The sequence below is a fragment of the Ammospiza nelsoni genome, chromosome 4 (genome assembly GCF_027579445.1).
Source record: "Ammospiza nelsoni isolate bAmmNel1 chromosome 4, bAmmNel1.pri, whole genome shotgun sequence".
Lineage (NCBI taxonomy): Eukaryota > Metazoa > Chordata > Aves > Passeriformes > Passerellidae > Ammospiza > Ammospiza nelsoni.
Window position 1 is genome coordinate 7,355,265 of NC_080636.1, and position 15,679 is coordinate 7,370,943.

General features: G+C 50.7%; 1 protein-coding gene across 1 annotated transcript in view; it reads left to right on the forward strand.

Moving 5' to 3' along the window:
- The first annotated feature begins 12,997 nt into the window (after window positions 1–12,997).
- The window catches only part of ALMS1 (ALMS1 centrosome and basal body associated protein), a 30,702-nt gene continuing 28,020 nt past the window's right edge, over window positions 12,998–15,679 (forward strand). Inside the window, exons 1-2 of the mRNA XM_059470116.1 lie at window positions 12,998–13,456; window positions 15,220–15,350. Of these exons, the coding sequence (XP_059326099.1) occupies window positions 15,231–15,350 (120 nt within the window). The 5' untranslated portion in view covers window positions 12,998–13,456; window positions 15,220–15,230. The remainder of the gene's footprint in view (window positions 13,457–15,219; window positions 15,351–15,679) is intronic.

The following is a 15,679-nucleotide window of genomic DNA, read 5'->3' on the forward strand; positions in this document are numbered from 1 at the left end:
CCCCAGGGTCCCTCCTGGTCACCCCAAATGAGCCCCAGGATCCCTCCTGGGCATCCCAAATGTGCCCCAAGATCCCTGAGCACCCCAAACATGACCCAGGGTCTACCCTGAATATCCCAAATGTGCCCCAGATCCCTTCTGAGCATCCTAAATGTGCCCCAGGAGCTGTCCTGGGTTTCCCAAATGTGCCCCAGGATCCCTGAGCATCCCAACTGTGCCCCAGGGTCCATCCTGGGCATCCCAAATGTGCTCCAGGATCCCTGAACACCCCAGATGTGCTCCAGGATCCCTTCTGAGCATCCCAGATGTGCCCCAGGACCCACCCTGAGCATCCCAAATGTGCCCCAGGGTCCCTCCTGAGCATCCCAACCGTGCCCCCCTCCCCTGCCCCCTGCTGAAGGTCTGTGCTCTGAGGTTTTTGTTGGCAAACACCTGCCTGATCCTTGAGCTTCTCTGGAGGGATTTGGGGTTTCTGGAGTTCCCTGTGAATGTTCAGTCACTTTTTCATTCTTTGAGCTTCTTAAAACAAATGTGGAGTGGCACTTAGGTGTTTGTTGGTATAATAGAGCCTGAAAGCACTCATTTATCAGCCAGTGTTGTGATTTATGGGGTGTGTATGTGTCTGTGTATGCACATTTGCTTTATTAATCTGTGTACACAAAGATTAGCAACATCTGCTTTTGACAGCTTTGTTTCCCAATTATTTTCTGCTCCCTCCCTTAGTCCTCTTTGTTTCTTCATTTCCAAAGCACACCCAGATTTTTCTGTGTGTGGAAAAACCTTTTCTTTAATCACTCCTGCTTTTGAATTTAGCTTGAGAATACATTTTCATTCAAAGTGGAGAAGTTCAGCTGAAATCAGAAGAGCTTGTTTTCCTCCTCTCTTGCATGACTAAAAATAAGGTGCCAGTTCTGCCACATGAAGTGTGTCATGATGGGAGCTGACAAGTCTGATTTGGTAACTGCAATTAATATTATTTGTTCACTAGTGCCATGTTAAATAGAAAACAAGATTTGGGAGGGGGAAAAGTCCGTCTAACAGACCTGAGAGAGTTCAGATTCCAGCTTGCTTAATGTTCTTAAAAAACACTGGTTTGCATGCTTAATGCAATTCTGTATGCAGATTAACGTGCTCAATATTCCCAAGTGCAGCAGTGAAATATTCCTGAGTGAGCTGTGCTGAGTGGGCCAAGTGCCCTGGAAATGCTGTGTGTGCTCCCAGTTCATTACTGGGAATTGGGAATGTAAACCAGGCTGTGTCAGTGCCAGCCCTGAGCACACCCCTCTGATCTCTGGGTGTTTGGGGGGACGTGAGGGACATCCCAGGGAATCAACTCAGTCCCCTGTTCCTGATCTTAAATCAGGGCTCTGAGTGATTAAATCCTGTCACTGCCTCAATCCCATCCCTGCTCCAATCTCTTCATCCTGACACTGCCCCAATCCCCTCACTGTCCCAATGCCATCCCTGCCCTAATCCTAACCCCATCCCAGCCCCAATCCCATCCCAGTTCCATCCCTGCCCAAATCCCATCCTAGTCCCCTCACTGCCCCAATCCCGTCCCTGCTCCAATCCCCCAGTCCCATCCCAGTCCCATCCCAGTCCCATCCCTGCCCCAGTCCCATCCCTGCCCCAGTCCCATCCCTGCCCCAATCCCCTCCCTGTCCCAATCCCAATCCCATCCCTGCCCCAATCCCAGTCCCCTCTCTGCCCCAGTCCCTTCCCTGTCCCAATCCCATCCCTGCCCCAATCCCATCCCTGCCCCAATCCCATCCCTGCCCCATCCCAATCTCATCGCTGCCCCAGTCCTTCACTACCTCAATCCCCCAGTCCCTGCCCCAGTCCCATCCCTGCCCCAGCCCTACTGTTCCCCAAGGGCTGCCCCATCTCCCCCCCTTTAGGGTGAGCTGTGGGTGGAGCAGGGCCCAGAGAACTGCTGTGTTCCAAATGAGTTTTGAGGAGCATTTGAAGGAGCTGGGGCTGTTCAGCCTGGAGAAGAGGAGGCTCAAAGGTGCCCTTATTGCTCTCTACACCTTCCTGAAGGGAGGTTGTGACAGGTGGGATCGGTCTCTGACAGAACCAGAGGACACAGTCTCAAGCTAGGGAAGGGATGGGTTGGATATTAGGAAGAAATATTTTACCAAAAGAATAACAAAGTACTGGAATGCTCTGCCCAGGGAGGTGGTAGAATCACCATCTCTGGATGGGTTTAAAAAAAAATTGGACATGGCATGTGCTGCTATAGTTGAAGTGTTACGGCACAGGTTGGATTCAATGATCTTAGAGGTCTTTTCCAGCCTCATCATTCTGTGATTCTGTGGCTCCTTGGTCCTGCATTCCTCCCTTGGTTCTGCTCCCTCTGTGCTGCCCTTTGCTCCTCTCCTTTGTCACCCCTGCACGTGTGTCAGAGCTCATTTTGCCATCCAGCCCTGGACTGAGCCCTCTGGAGCTCCTCCTGCTGTCACACTGCTCAGGAATAGCTGCTTACACCTAGGTTTTGAAGCTACATCTCATTTCCTTTCTCCAAGCTTCCAAAAATGCATTTGAATCATATTTGGTGTTGCAAATTCAGTTATTCTATCTGGCTAATTATCCTCTCACTACCTGGAGTTCTAAAGTAATTTTAAAAAGTTAATTGGAAGTATTAAATTAAAAATTAATGAGCAAGGTTGCCTTGTGGTTGGCTGCCCCTGGTCAGGTGATGCAGTGTGGGTGGAAAAGCCTTGAGCTGGAGCTGATGGAATGAAAACTGGAGATTTTTGTGTGTAATGATCATTTTTCTGGTATGATTGTCCTCCTCTAAGTGCTGCAGACTGTGGCTTGTCTGAGGGGTTGAAAACTAATGAGCCTGAATTAAATAAATGGCATTTCTGCGTTAGGAAGTCACTCCCTTGACGACAAATAGCTCTTTCCCTTTAAAAATAAAAGCTTGCTTAGAATATTTGGAGTATTGTTTTGCACCCCTCAGACCTGTCTGTGGTTATTTACACTTCTCAGACACCAGCTCAGAGTTAAGGAAAGGAGAAACTCCCTCCAAACATACAGTTATGTCTAAATCCCACAGATAATTCCATATGTATTAGAGTTGTTTTATTTTTGTGGTAGGAGCAATTTCCATTTGTTTTTGTAAGCAATGAACTGGAAAAAAACCCCAAGTACCCCAAAGAGCAAAGAGATTCAGGATAGAAACTAAAATTGCTGCAGCAATCATCTCTGCCTGCTGGGTTTGAGTATGAGCTGAACTTGAATCCCTCAGGAAAACAATGGCACACAGCCTGGGCTGGAATCAGAGTTTCTGAAGGAGCTGTGGGATCCTGGGGCTGGAAGGTGGAAGGTGGTGGGATGGGATCCAATCCCTGTGTGATCCCCCCTGGCCATCAGCATGGGGTGCTGGCTGGGCTGGGCAGGGTGGGGTGGCACAGGAGGAGATTTGGGATGGCAGTGCCAGGGTGAGTGCTGCACACCTGGGGTTGGTACAGGTGAGTTTAGTCCTGGAGGGAAGGGGCTCCAGGGGTCTGGGTGGGACCCCCTCCCCTTCCCTGCACCTGGGGTCTCTGGGGATGGGGGCTGGGATGTTTGGGGGTCTTTAGGGATGGGGGGCTGGGGTCTCTGGGGATGGGGTCCTTGGGGCTGGGCTCACTGGGGATGTGAGGCTGGGATCCTTGGGGGATCTTGAGATCTTTGGTGATATGGGACTGGGATTTTTGGGTATCTTTGGGGATGTGGGGCTGGAATTTTTGGGCGTCTCTGGGGGTGGGGGGCTGGGATCACTGGGGATGGGGGGTGGGGTCTTTGGGGATGGGATATTTGGGGTTGTGGGGATGGGATCTTTGGGGATGTGCAGCTGGGATCTTTGGGAATGTGCAGCTGGGATCTTTGGGACTGTGGTGCTTGCTGCCGGCTCTCAGTGCCCTGTTGGTGTTTTCTCTCCCCCAGATGTCCAGGAGAGCAGATTTTCTCCCTGCCTGCCCCTGCTGCTGAGCCCAGCCCGGGGTGAGACATTCCTGCAGGGATCCCAGATGGATTTCCTTCCCCTCAGGTGGGATGGGGCTCCTGGGGGAGGTTCTGCACTGGGTACTGGACAATGGCAGGGTCTGGGCTCTGAAATGGGATTTGGGGGTGTGTGGAGAGGAGGCACCTCTGGGTTCTGCCTTCAGGAGAGCTTGAGCAAGGGAGAAGCAGGAGCAGGCTCCTCTGAGCGTGTCATGCTGAGGTTCCTGGGGAAAATGAGGAACTCCACCCTCTTCAACATCTCTGGAGCCTTCTTAGACTCTGGAATAAACTTCATGAAATTTTGGGGACAAAGATCAGGTTTCTGTATTTACAGGAGTAAAACATACATGGACATGGTTGTGGTTTATAAATGCTGGAGCCAAATGTGTAATTTACAGTACAAACTTGGGGTTAAATGCATAAAGAAAGAGCTGTTTCAGTAAAAAGCTTTGTCACCTTCATTCTGAGGTGTTCTGCTTGCATGGAATAATATCTATTAGGCTCTGATGGTATGTTTAATATAAAGGAACTATTAATTAAGCAATCCCCAATATGAGTATTAGAATTTCATAGGAATTTGTTGCTTATCTGAGACCTGGCTCCTTTTATATCCTTTAAAGAAATAATTGATGTAATGAACTGAAGTAGCTTGTACTTGTAAAATATGCACCATTATTAATTTGTATTAAAAAATCACAGGCAAACTGAGATATGTGTTGCCTGTTGCCATATGCATATGTTGCATATTTTACTTAGCTAATTTTATTTATGTAACTAATAACAGCCTGTCAGTAAGAAATGTTTCAATCCTAAACAGGTGGAGCAATATTGCCATACTAAGTAAAAATTGATGTTATTATGATATTATTTTTGAGCCTTTGTTTTATAGGAGATTTTTGATATTTCTTTGCATTCCTTTGGGTTTTGCCCCTTTAGGGCTTGCATTTATGGGTATTTCTGTGAATATTGCTACCCCCCAGTTGCACTGAAGTTCTTTTGCCTCTGATTTAAACCAGAGATGTTGGAGTAAAAGAAATGCTCAGGAATTCCCTTTTCTTGCAGAGGAGTCCCGGATGTTTCTGGAGCATCCCTGGAGCGTTCAGAGCCTGCCCACATCCATGGCACTGCATCCCCGAGGGGCCCAGCCCTTCCCAGCCCACCCCAGCACTCCCAGCCCGTGGCACAGGAGGATCCTGGAGCTGCTCCCCAGCCTGGGCAGCCCCTGGGCGGCCAGGGGGACAATGGGGACAGTGGGGACAATGAGCAGGAGGCACCAATCCCCCGGGGCAGGGGGGATCCAGCACAGCCAGCTCCAGAGCAGGGGCTGGGGCAGCCCTGGGGCACAGCTGGGAGGGATGGACCCTGCCCTGGTCACCCCTGTGGTCACTCCTCCCAGGACAGTGATGGCCCAGCTGCTGCCTCTGAGCTCTCAGAGGGGAACAAGGAGTCCCCAGGGCAGGAGGAATCTTCCTCCTCCTCCTCCTCCTCAGGAAACTCCTCCTACAGAAGTGCCCTGACCAAATTCTCAGAGAAAAGCGAGAGGGGTGTGCAGCAGGCAAAGGTGAAGGTGGCTGGCAGTGGGGCAGGAGCCCTGGAGAAGCTGGAGAAGGGAAGGAAGGTGCCTCAGCCTGGTTTGTCACATAACTTCTCTGATGGCCTGAGGAAAGGCCATGCCAAGAACTCGGCTGCTGAAGTTCTTTGTGCAGCAGCCTCTGGGGCAGGCAGAGGAGGGCTGCAGGAGCCTGGGGTGCAGCCCAGGGGCTCCCAGGGGCTCAGAGGTTCCCAGGAGCTGGGGCTGGGCTCCATGGCTGCTCCTGAGGGGCTGCAGGCAGCTCTCCTGGACCACCAGCAGCAGCCAGCAGGGAGGCTGGGGACAGAGGGGCTGCTCCCTGCTGGGACACCCAGCCTGACCCAGCCCCAGGATGCTGCCCCCTGCCCTGGGCACTCCCCAGAGCCTGCAGGGAGCAGGGATGAGCTCACTGCCTCTGACTGCTCCATACAGAGGGGACACAAAGGCACAGAGATCTCCCCTTCCTTCAGCCTGGGCCCTGAGGGCTCCTTCTCCCTGCTCCTACCTCATCCCAACTTCCAGTCCACCCCAGGGGTGTTCCTCAAGAGAGCTGGGAAGGCAGAAGGACCTGGTGAAGGCCTGGTGATGCTCTCAGACCTTCAGGCCTCTCCTTGGTGTCCCAGTGAAGAAGCCCCAGGGATGTCCCCTGTCCCTGGGGAGGAGCAGCCCCCTCCCCAGAGTGCTGTGGCAGAGACCTGTGGGCGTTTGGAGTCCCTGAAGCTGCAATCTCCCTGTCCTGGCAGGATGCAGTCCTTCCCCTCACTGAGCTTCCTGGAGAAGGTGGGAGCCTGGCACCTGCAGGGTCCTGCTGCCACCTGTGTGCCAGGTGCCTCTCCTCCTGCAAGGAAAGCCTCCAGTGCACCTCCCAGGCATTCAGGCTGTGTTTCAGCAGTGCAGGAAAGCCTGGGGGACCCCAGGGGCAGTGCTGCTCGTGCCTGCAGGGGCACAGGTTCCCTGGGAAATGTGCATTTCCCCCAGACTGAGCTGCTGCCTGCCCTCCCTCTGAGCAGGTCCCAGTCTGACAGCACCATGAACATCTCCAGCAGGAGCACAGCCCTGCCTGCCCTGAGTCCTGCAGCACAGGGGGAGCAGAGTGCTGCTCTGGGGGGCTCTGACAGCCCCACCCCACAGAAGGGGCTGCCTGGAACCCCTGCTGAAGATGGGCACAGCACCACCAGGCGAAGCTCAGCCCCAGATGTGTGTGTGCTCAGTGCTGCTCAGCTCCCTCAAAAGGATGGGAGCTCCCCAGCTGAGGAGCACCAGGACTGTGAGGAGAAGGGAAATCAGTCCCTCAGCCTCAGTATCCCCACTGGTCACATCATGGACAGCTTTGGAGTCATTCCCTTGGAGAGTCTGACTTTTCCTGTTGGTCCTGAGGAGCCTCAGGGGGCCCTGGTGGTGCCCAGGCCCTGTCCCAGTGCAGGAGGGAGCAGCCCCATCCCCTCTGGAGCAGCCCTGGAGACTCCCAAGAAGGAAGAGCTGAATATTGAAGAAAGGATCCCGGTAAGTTTGGCTCTAATTCAAACTCTGCTTCCAGAGTTATCCATTTTTTTCCCCCCAGGTTAACCATTTATTTTCCCAGAGTTACCCATTTTTTTTCAGTTATATGTTTTTTTCCATTTGTTTTTCAGAGTTCTCCATTTGTTTTTCACTTTTCCATTCCCCCCCCCCACTGCTCTTTTAGGAGAGAATCTAATCAGTACAAGCCAAAACAAATGGTTTTACACAGGGTTGTGCCACAGTGAATTTCATGCATGATACAGGTTCAGCTTATCTTAAATAGAGGTGGAAAATAACTTTTAGTACTATTTAACATGGACAAAGACAGGGTTGGATATTGGGAAAGGCCTCTTGTCTTTCCCAGGGTAGGTGAGTGTCAGGGTGTGGGAAATGGATTTGTAGGGAATTCTCAAAGTGTGCAAACTTTGAGACAAGAAATGCTGTTTTAGAAATGCCATGGAATAAAGCAGACATTGCTGAGAGAGAAATGGAGCCAGATACAAGTTTTAAAGGATGGCTTTGCAAATAGGACTGGATACTTTGGAGAAGTAGAACTGTGAAAGGTGTATTGTAGTGGGACCCACGAGGGGTAATTTTGAATTATTGTCTTTAAGACACGTACAGCATGGTGTGGCTAAAGCTGATAGACCAAAAAACACTTAAAGTGTATGGTAATTATTAAATAGTTAACTTCTAATTGTGATGGTGTGAATTCTAACATCTGTATTGTCTCACCCTTCTGGTGAGACTGAAAATGGAATAAAAGTTTTGAAAACCCCTCCCAGTTACCCATCTCTGGGTCAGAAGAGGCTTAATCCCACACCAGGAGAGCAGAAGGAGAGAGAAGGGAGGGTTGGTGGCTCTCTCAAAGACCAGGCTCTCCTTGTCCAAACATGAGGTTCAGGCTCAGGTGCTCAGTGAGGAGAGCTGAACCCTCCCCAGCTCTGCAGCAGCAGCAAACCCAACACGACTCCTTAGAAATGAAATTCCTTTTTTCCTGTGATTTTATCACTCTGTTTTTTCACTTTGCTCCAGTTTCTGAGGCCTCAGTTCTGAATTCCTGATGTGTTCCTCACCTCCAGAGCCTCTCATGCCTTCCCTTCTTTCTGTCCTGTGTGGCTGACCCAGGTTTCTCCTGATGGAGCTGGAGCCCTGTGCAGCACCTTCAGGGCACTAATAGCTGGGAGTGGTGGAGCAAATGAGATGCAGATTTATGGTAATGACAAACATGTAATTATCCTCTGAGTAAGAGGCTGCTCCTCTCACAAGATGACTCCATAATCACCAGGTCTTTGGGAATGTGCTCTGGAAGCTCTCTTCACTCTGTTGTCTCTGCAAACCCGTGGTGAAACAAATATAAATATTGGAGGGAGGGTGTTTGAAATGAAATTCATGAGACAGAGAGATGACTTCTGTTCCTGGCTATAATTACACACTCCAGCCTGGTTCTGGGGAATGCTGCTCCCATAAATCCCTGGAAGGTAAAGGAGATCAGGTCACTTTTCTGGCTGGTAATGTGGAAGTTTATGATAAAATCATAGGAAATGGAGCTGGCTGTGTAAGGTAATTAATTTAATTTTCCTGGCTAGTTTAGGACATAGTGTGGATGAGCTGAAATTAATTTTCCCTACAGATGATGAAGCCAAGGAAAATTTTGGCTGTTTTTTTCCTGCATATAGCATCTGTGTGTAAACCAGCTCTGACAAAACTGCTCCCAGCTATTTGCCTGGAAGGTTTGACCAAACTTGTCCTAAAAACTGAGGAGCTTCCCTGCTGCTGCCTGAAATTCCCGAGCCTGCCAGTGTTTCCTGAGCAGAGCTGAGTGGGGAGAGAGAGGGCTTTGGACCCAAACCTTTGTGTTTTCAACCCAAACCTTTGTGGTTTTAGCTCAAACCTTCACGTTTGTGTGGAGGTAGGGTTTCCAGCAGTGAGACTGGGGCTCAGCCTGCTCTGAGCAATGCAGTGCCCACTCCTGCAGTGCCCAGCATGGCCGGATCCATGCCTGCCCTGAGTGCTGATTGTTCCTGATCGATCCCTGCCCTCAGTGCTGATTGTTCCTGATTGATCCCTGCCCTCAGTGCTGATTGTTCCTGATCCCTCAGTGCTGATTGTTCCTGATCCCTGAGTGCTGATTGTTCCTGATCCATCCCTGTCCTGAATGCTGATTGTTCCTGATCTGTCCCTACCCTCAGTGCTGATTGTTCCTGATCCCTGAGTGCTGATTGTTCCTGATCCATCCCTGCCCTGAATGCTGATTGTTCCTGATCTATCCCTGCTCTCAGTGCTGATTGTTCCTGATCTATCCCTACCCTCAGTGCTGATTGTTCCTGATCTATCCCTGCTCTCAGTGCTGATTGTTCCTGATCTATCCCTACCCTCAGTGCTGATTGTTCCTGATCTATCCCTACCCTCAGTGCTGATTGTTCCTGATCGATCCCTACCCTCAGTGCTGATTGTTCCTGATCCCTGAGTGCTGATTGTTCCTGATCCATCCCTGCCCTCAGTGCTGATTGTCCCTGTTTCTTTTCCAGGGGTACCTGTGGAACCTGGGCAATGCAGTGCCCACTCCTGCAGTGCCCAGCGTGCCAGGAGAGCTCGGGTTGCCCCCCTGCCCTCAGTGCTGATTATCCTTGTTTCCCTGCCAGGTGTACCTGCGGAACCTGGGCATCGAGCAGTCCCCTGGCACCATCCTGGCCCCCTTTGTGCCCCGTGGGCCCCTCCGGGAGCTGGAGTTCTCCCCATGGGGGCTCAGGAGCCTGCAGCCCCCCCTGGACACGGCCCCCCTGGACAGGGTCCCCCCGCAGGCCCAGGGTATGGGGGCTCTGGGGGATGGAGGGCAGTGGGCTTTGGGGTTTCTTTGCTTGGGTTAGGTTATGATTATTAATAACTATTTATAGTTGTACAATATCTAATATTATTAATATATGTTATATATTATTATTATAGAACTATAATTGTTATATGTGTTATAAATAGTTATAATTAGTTAATAACTAACTAATAATTATTGGGTTAGATTATTATTAATAACTAATTATAATTGTTATATGTTACATTACATTGTATTATATATAATATTATCAAATTATTATTATTATTATTATTATACTACTATAATTGTTATATATTCCAACTTATTATTATTAGTTACTAACTAACTAATTATTATTGCCTTAGGTTATTATTAATAACTAATAATAATTGTTATATATGATTTAATATTATATATAATATTAAATTATTTTATATTATTGTATTATATTATTATAGAACTTATATTAATTATATGTTATATATCATTATTATATAGCTGATTGTAATTGCTATATATTGTGTAACAAATTATAATTCTAATTAGTTAATAACTAACAAATAATTATTGGTTAGTTATTATTAATAACTAAGTGTTCGTGTTTTGTAACCTGGACTTTTAAATTTAATTACATAATATTACTCAAACTTATGAAGAAGATGAAGAAGAAGGATTAGTTACTTTTTTACAACTTTTGTTTTATATATGACTAAATACTTTATAATACTATATACTAAATATTACATAATACTATAATTACTATATATTACTAAAGCTTTACTATACATTTTTATATTTTATATAAAACATTACTATATATTACTAAAGCCTTAAATTCTGAGTTTTCTACTTTGTAACATTACCTACATTTATTTAAACTATACCCTCATGATCTGAGTTTTATCATGCAATTTTGGAAGCTTTCTCAATGGTCTCAGGTCAAATGTGGAGTTTTCTAGAGGGTCAGTGTTTTCTAGCCCAGAAAGTGTGAAACCCTCAGTACCCAGGGTTCCAGCAGGAGGGCACAGACCCCATTCCCCTGGGGCTCAGGGGGTTCCTGGCACTCCATCTTCTGCCATCCCAGCAGATTTGGGCACTGGGAGATACTCAAACCTCTGCAAAGGAGTGTGGCTGTGGGGCAGCTACCAGGCACACAGGGCCTTCATTCCCTTAATTTCTCTTTTTCCGAGAGTCCTGTAGAAGGAAATGGTTTGTATCTTGAGACTCAATGACTGGGAGCAGACCTTTCCTTCTTGGGAGAGGAGTAATTCTTGGGTTCTTTTGCGTTCTGGCATTTCCTGATGTGTTTGGTGTGATGAAAAGTTGTCAGTGTTTTTATAAGTGACCAGATCTGTTCCTAAATCCATCCACCCATCATCATCATCATCACCATCCAAATTAGTGTGGTTTTGTAACAGCCAGCCCTGCCAGAGCTCCAGGGGGTTTGGACACTGCTCCCAAGTGCACAGGGTGGGATTGTGCAGGGCCAGGGGCTGGATGGGTGATGTCATCCAACTCTAGATATTCTATAATTCTCTGTTAAGTTTGTATTTTGTTTGATATTTATCTGAAGTAGTCCTGAGATTTCTTTCAGGAGACAATTCTCATGGAAATCTTGGTTCAAGTCTCATCCTAAGGACAGCACCTTAAATATTTTCCAGTATTTGAGTTCTTCCCTCCCTTTGTATGCCCTGTAGTATGACGGTGTTCACAGGGGTTCTTGGGTGAGGGAAGAGATGAGGATCTGACTCCATGTTTCAGAAGGCTGATTTATTATTTTATGATATATATTACATTAATACTATACTAGAAGAATAGAAGAAAGGATTTCATCAGAAGGCTGGCTAAGAATAGAATAGCAAAGAATGATGACAAAGGTTTGTGGCTCAGCTCTCTGTCTGAGCCAGCTGACTGTGATTGGCCATTAATTAGAAACAACAAACATGGGCCAATCACAGATGCACCTGTTGCATTCCACAGCAGCAGATAATAATTGTTTACATTTTGTTCCTGGGGCCTCCAAGCTTCTCAGGAGGAAAAATCCTAAGGAAAGGATTTTCCATAAAAGATGTCTGTGACACTGTAGCACAGGAAGGCATGTTTGCTGTGTTCTGGAGCCTGCAGATGCTCATTTGTGTCCTGTTCCTTTGCAGGTGCATTGCTGCCAGCCTTTGAGCTGTCCCAGGCCAGCTTTGGCTCGGATGTGTCTCCTCTGAGCGTGTCCCTCTCCATGGGCTCTGAAGCTGGCTCGGAGCAGGAGCAGGACCTGCTGTCCCCCCGGGAGCTCTGTGCCAGCTCCCCCACGCTCTCTGGGCACTCCCCAGCCAGCCAGGGCAGTGTGCCAGGCCCCCAGCTGGAGGGAGGAGCCCCAGGGGGCACAGAGGGGTCCCCTGGACCTGCTGGGGCAGAGCAGGACCTGCCCAGCTGCTCCTCGGTCAGGGATCCCCGGGATGGGGGGAGAAGGGCTCAGGGTGCCCTTGCTGACCCTGAGTGCAGGAGCTCAGCCAGCAGCCAGCAGGGATGGGCTCTGTCTGGGCTTGGGAATGACATGGAATTGGATAGGGCATCCTCGAGCTCCGGGGTGGGAAGTGAGAGCAGCCAGGGCCAGGAAAGGGAACCCCTGATGGGCCCTGAGGCCCTGCAGGAGCTCCGGGAGCTGCTGGCACAGGCAGAGGGTCTGGCTGCCAGCTGGAGCTGTCCTGCTGGCCCCACAGCCTCCTGCAGAGAGCCTGGGGAGGCTCCCCCGGGGCTGGGTGGGAGGGAGGAGGATCCAAAGGATGCCAGGTTAGGCCAGGACTGGATCCCAAAGCTGCAGGACACACTGTCATGGGATGAGGCCGTGACCCCAAGGGGTGTGCAGGCACAGGAGCTGGACACGGACCCTCTGGACTCTTCCAGCTGCCAGCTGGCATGGGGACACCCTCTGGCTGTCAGCTCCCAGCACAGGGAAAGGGTGAAGGCAGTGGCCCAAGAGCCAAGGACAGGGAAATCCACAGGGAGGTGGGAGCCAGAAGGGAGCAGCAGTGTGGGCAGGAGCCAGGCTGCCCGTGCAGGGCTGGCACAGAGCACTGCCAGCAGCCTCCCGGGCACTGGCACAGCCCCACAGCCCAGCCATCCTCCCTCCCTGGAGCCCCTGGCAGTGCCCCCAAAGGCTGCCCGTGTGGGGCTGGCACAGAGCACTGGCACAGCCCCACAGCCCAGCCATCCTCCTCCCCTGGAGCCCCTGGGCAGTGCCCCCGCTGGCCTGGGCAGCTCCCTGGGCTCCTGGGGCCAGGCTGGCAGGGCAGCAGGGACACAGGGCAGCGAGGACAGCAGCAGTGGGGATTCCCTCAGTGCCCGGGTCAGGAGCCTCCTGAGGAGGGCTGGGCACTCCCAGCAGCCGGGCAGTGCCCCGGGGGCGGTGCAGGGCAGCCTGCCCAGGGCTGGAGTTGCTCGGAGCCTGCCAGGAGCTGCCCTGAGCCCGGCGGGCAGCAGCAGCAGCAGCGGTGACTCCCTGGCCACCCGTGTCCGCAGCCTCCTGGGCACCACTGCCCCGGCCAGCCGTGTCCTGAAGAGCGCTGAGGAGCACGAGAGGAGGATCCGAGGTGAGGAAGGCTCTCAGTGGGTTTGGCTGTGTCAGGAGCACGGCCTGGGGTGGGTTTGTGTCAGGGGCTGGGGTGGGTTTGTGTAGGGGCTGGGGGTGGGTTTGTGTCAGGGGCTGGGGTGGGTTTGTGTCAGGGGCTGGGGTGGGTTTGTGTAGAGGCTGGGGTGGGTTTGTGTCAGGGGCTGGGGTGAGTTTGTGTAGAGGCTGGGGTGAGTTTGTGTAGAGGCTGGGGTGGGTTTGTGTCAGGGGCTGGGGTGGGTTTGTGTCAGGGGCTGGGGTGGGTTTGTGTCAGGGGCTGGGGTGGGTTTGTGTCAGGGGCTGTGGCAGTGACCAAGGAGCAGGAGAGGAAGATCTGAGGTGAGGAAGGCTCTCAGTGGGTTTGGCACAGCCCGGGGTGGGGTTGTGTCAGGGGCTGGGGTGAGTTTTTGGAGGGGCTGGGGTGGGTTTGTGTCAGGGGCTGTGGCAGTGATGGGGTGAGGCTGCTCCTGCATGAAGGGTCTGGTATTCACGTGCCCTCCGAACATAGAGAAGCTGTGAGAAGAAGGAAAACACAGTTCTTATCTGGCTTGCTGTGCCTGTGTTGTGCTAAAGTAGAATGCAATATGGAGATTGTTTACCCAAAGTGAAGATGTTTTGTTCCCTTGGCCTATCAGGGCCAGGTGTGTGTGTGTGGGTGGGTGCTGGACTGTCACGGGACAGTCACGAGACAATCAGAGATGAGTGCAGGGTGAGCAGTTGTGAGCAAGGGTGAGTGCATGTATCAGTTTGGATACAATGTGCATAGTATACTATTATAAAGTAATTAATAGTAAAGTAATTAATTAGCCTTCTGATAATGGAGTCAGATGCATCATTCTCCCCTTCATCGGAGTTGCCTTTGATTTACAACAGAAGGAGATTATTGTGCAGTGCACTGAGACCCTTTAATGGGACAGAGCTTGGGTGGGGGACACTTCCCAGTGATCTCCTGACTCCAGTGATCTCCTGACTTCATCAGGGTCTGGTGTAGTGCCTGTGGGACAGGTTTGGGGGGATGTTCTTTGGGGGGATGTTCAGGCTCTGAACATTGAAGGGGATTATTGTGCGGTGCCCTGAGACCCTTTAACGGGACAGGGCTTTGGTGAGGGACACTTCCCAGTGATCTCCTGACTCCAGCAAGGTCTGGTGTAGTGCCTGTAGGACAGGTTGGGGGATGTTCTTTGGGGATGTTCTTTGGGGGGATGTTCTTTGGGAACATTCAGGCTCTGCTTCTCCCTTTCAGAGGTGACAGCCCCAGGAATTCAGGTGCCACTGGATTTTCTTGGCATTTCCTTGTTTCCCATGGAAGTGTGTGAAGCCTGAGGGCAGGGAAGGGATCAGGACACTGGGGAATCTTCTGTGCTCTGATCAAACTGGGTAGAACTAGGCTTTTCCAGTTTGAAAAGCTTCTTTTCCTGGCATCACTGTAAGGAATTATTTTGTCCATACAGTTATTAAATCAGGGATGTGGGAAGGGATTGTGTGAGTGACCTCTGAGTTGTGTCTGAGACTGTGAGGATGACAGAACCAGGGAAGAGTCTTGGATCCATCTCCCCAAATAAATGATCCAAGGAGCCATTTGCCTGCTCATTGTAGTCCTGCTCATTCCAGGAGCTCTGGAATTTGGTGTGGTCTTTGTTCTCTCAGCTGGGCTAACCAGAAGTGCACAGCTTTGACTTTAAGTTAAAAACTGCTCTCATACATGAAACAGGAAAGGAAAACTCTCCTACTTTGTGTTTTTGGCAGCCTGGGTGAAGATGAAACTGGCCAGCCAGTCCCAGGAGTGTGAGGCAGACTGGGATGAAGAGCACCAGCTCAGGATGGAGGCAATCAAGGCAGAGCTGCTCCCAAAGCCCAGGGAACCCGCACCAGCCAAGGTACAAACCAGCTCAGCTTGGGGAAACACTGCTGCACCTGCCCTTGGGGGGTTTTGGGGTTTTTTTATGGTTTTCCCACACAGTTTGGGGTGGTTTGGCCATGGGGGTGACACTCAGCTGCAGATGTGCCTGAGGAAGGTGTGAAGGACAGAGCTGTGGGGGGACAATTGGTGTTGCTGTCGGAAAGTGCCCAAAGCTCCTGGTCCTGGGGTTGGCTGGAGGAATTCTTAGCACAGAATGTTTATGGAGGTGCTGATGGTGCCTGGGAAACTCCTCCTGGTGTGCAGGGAGCACCCTCAGCACTGGGAAGGGAAGGGAAGGGAAGGGAA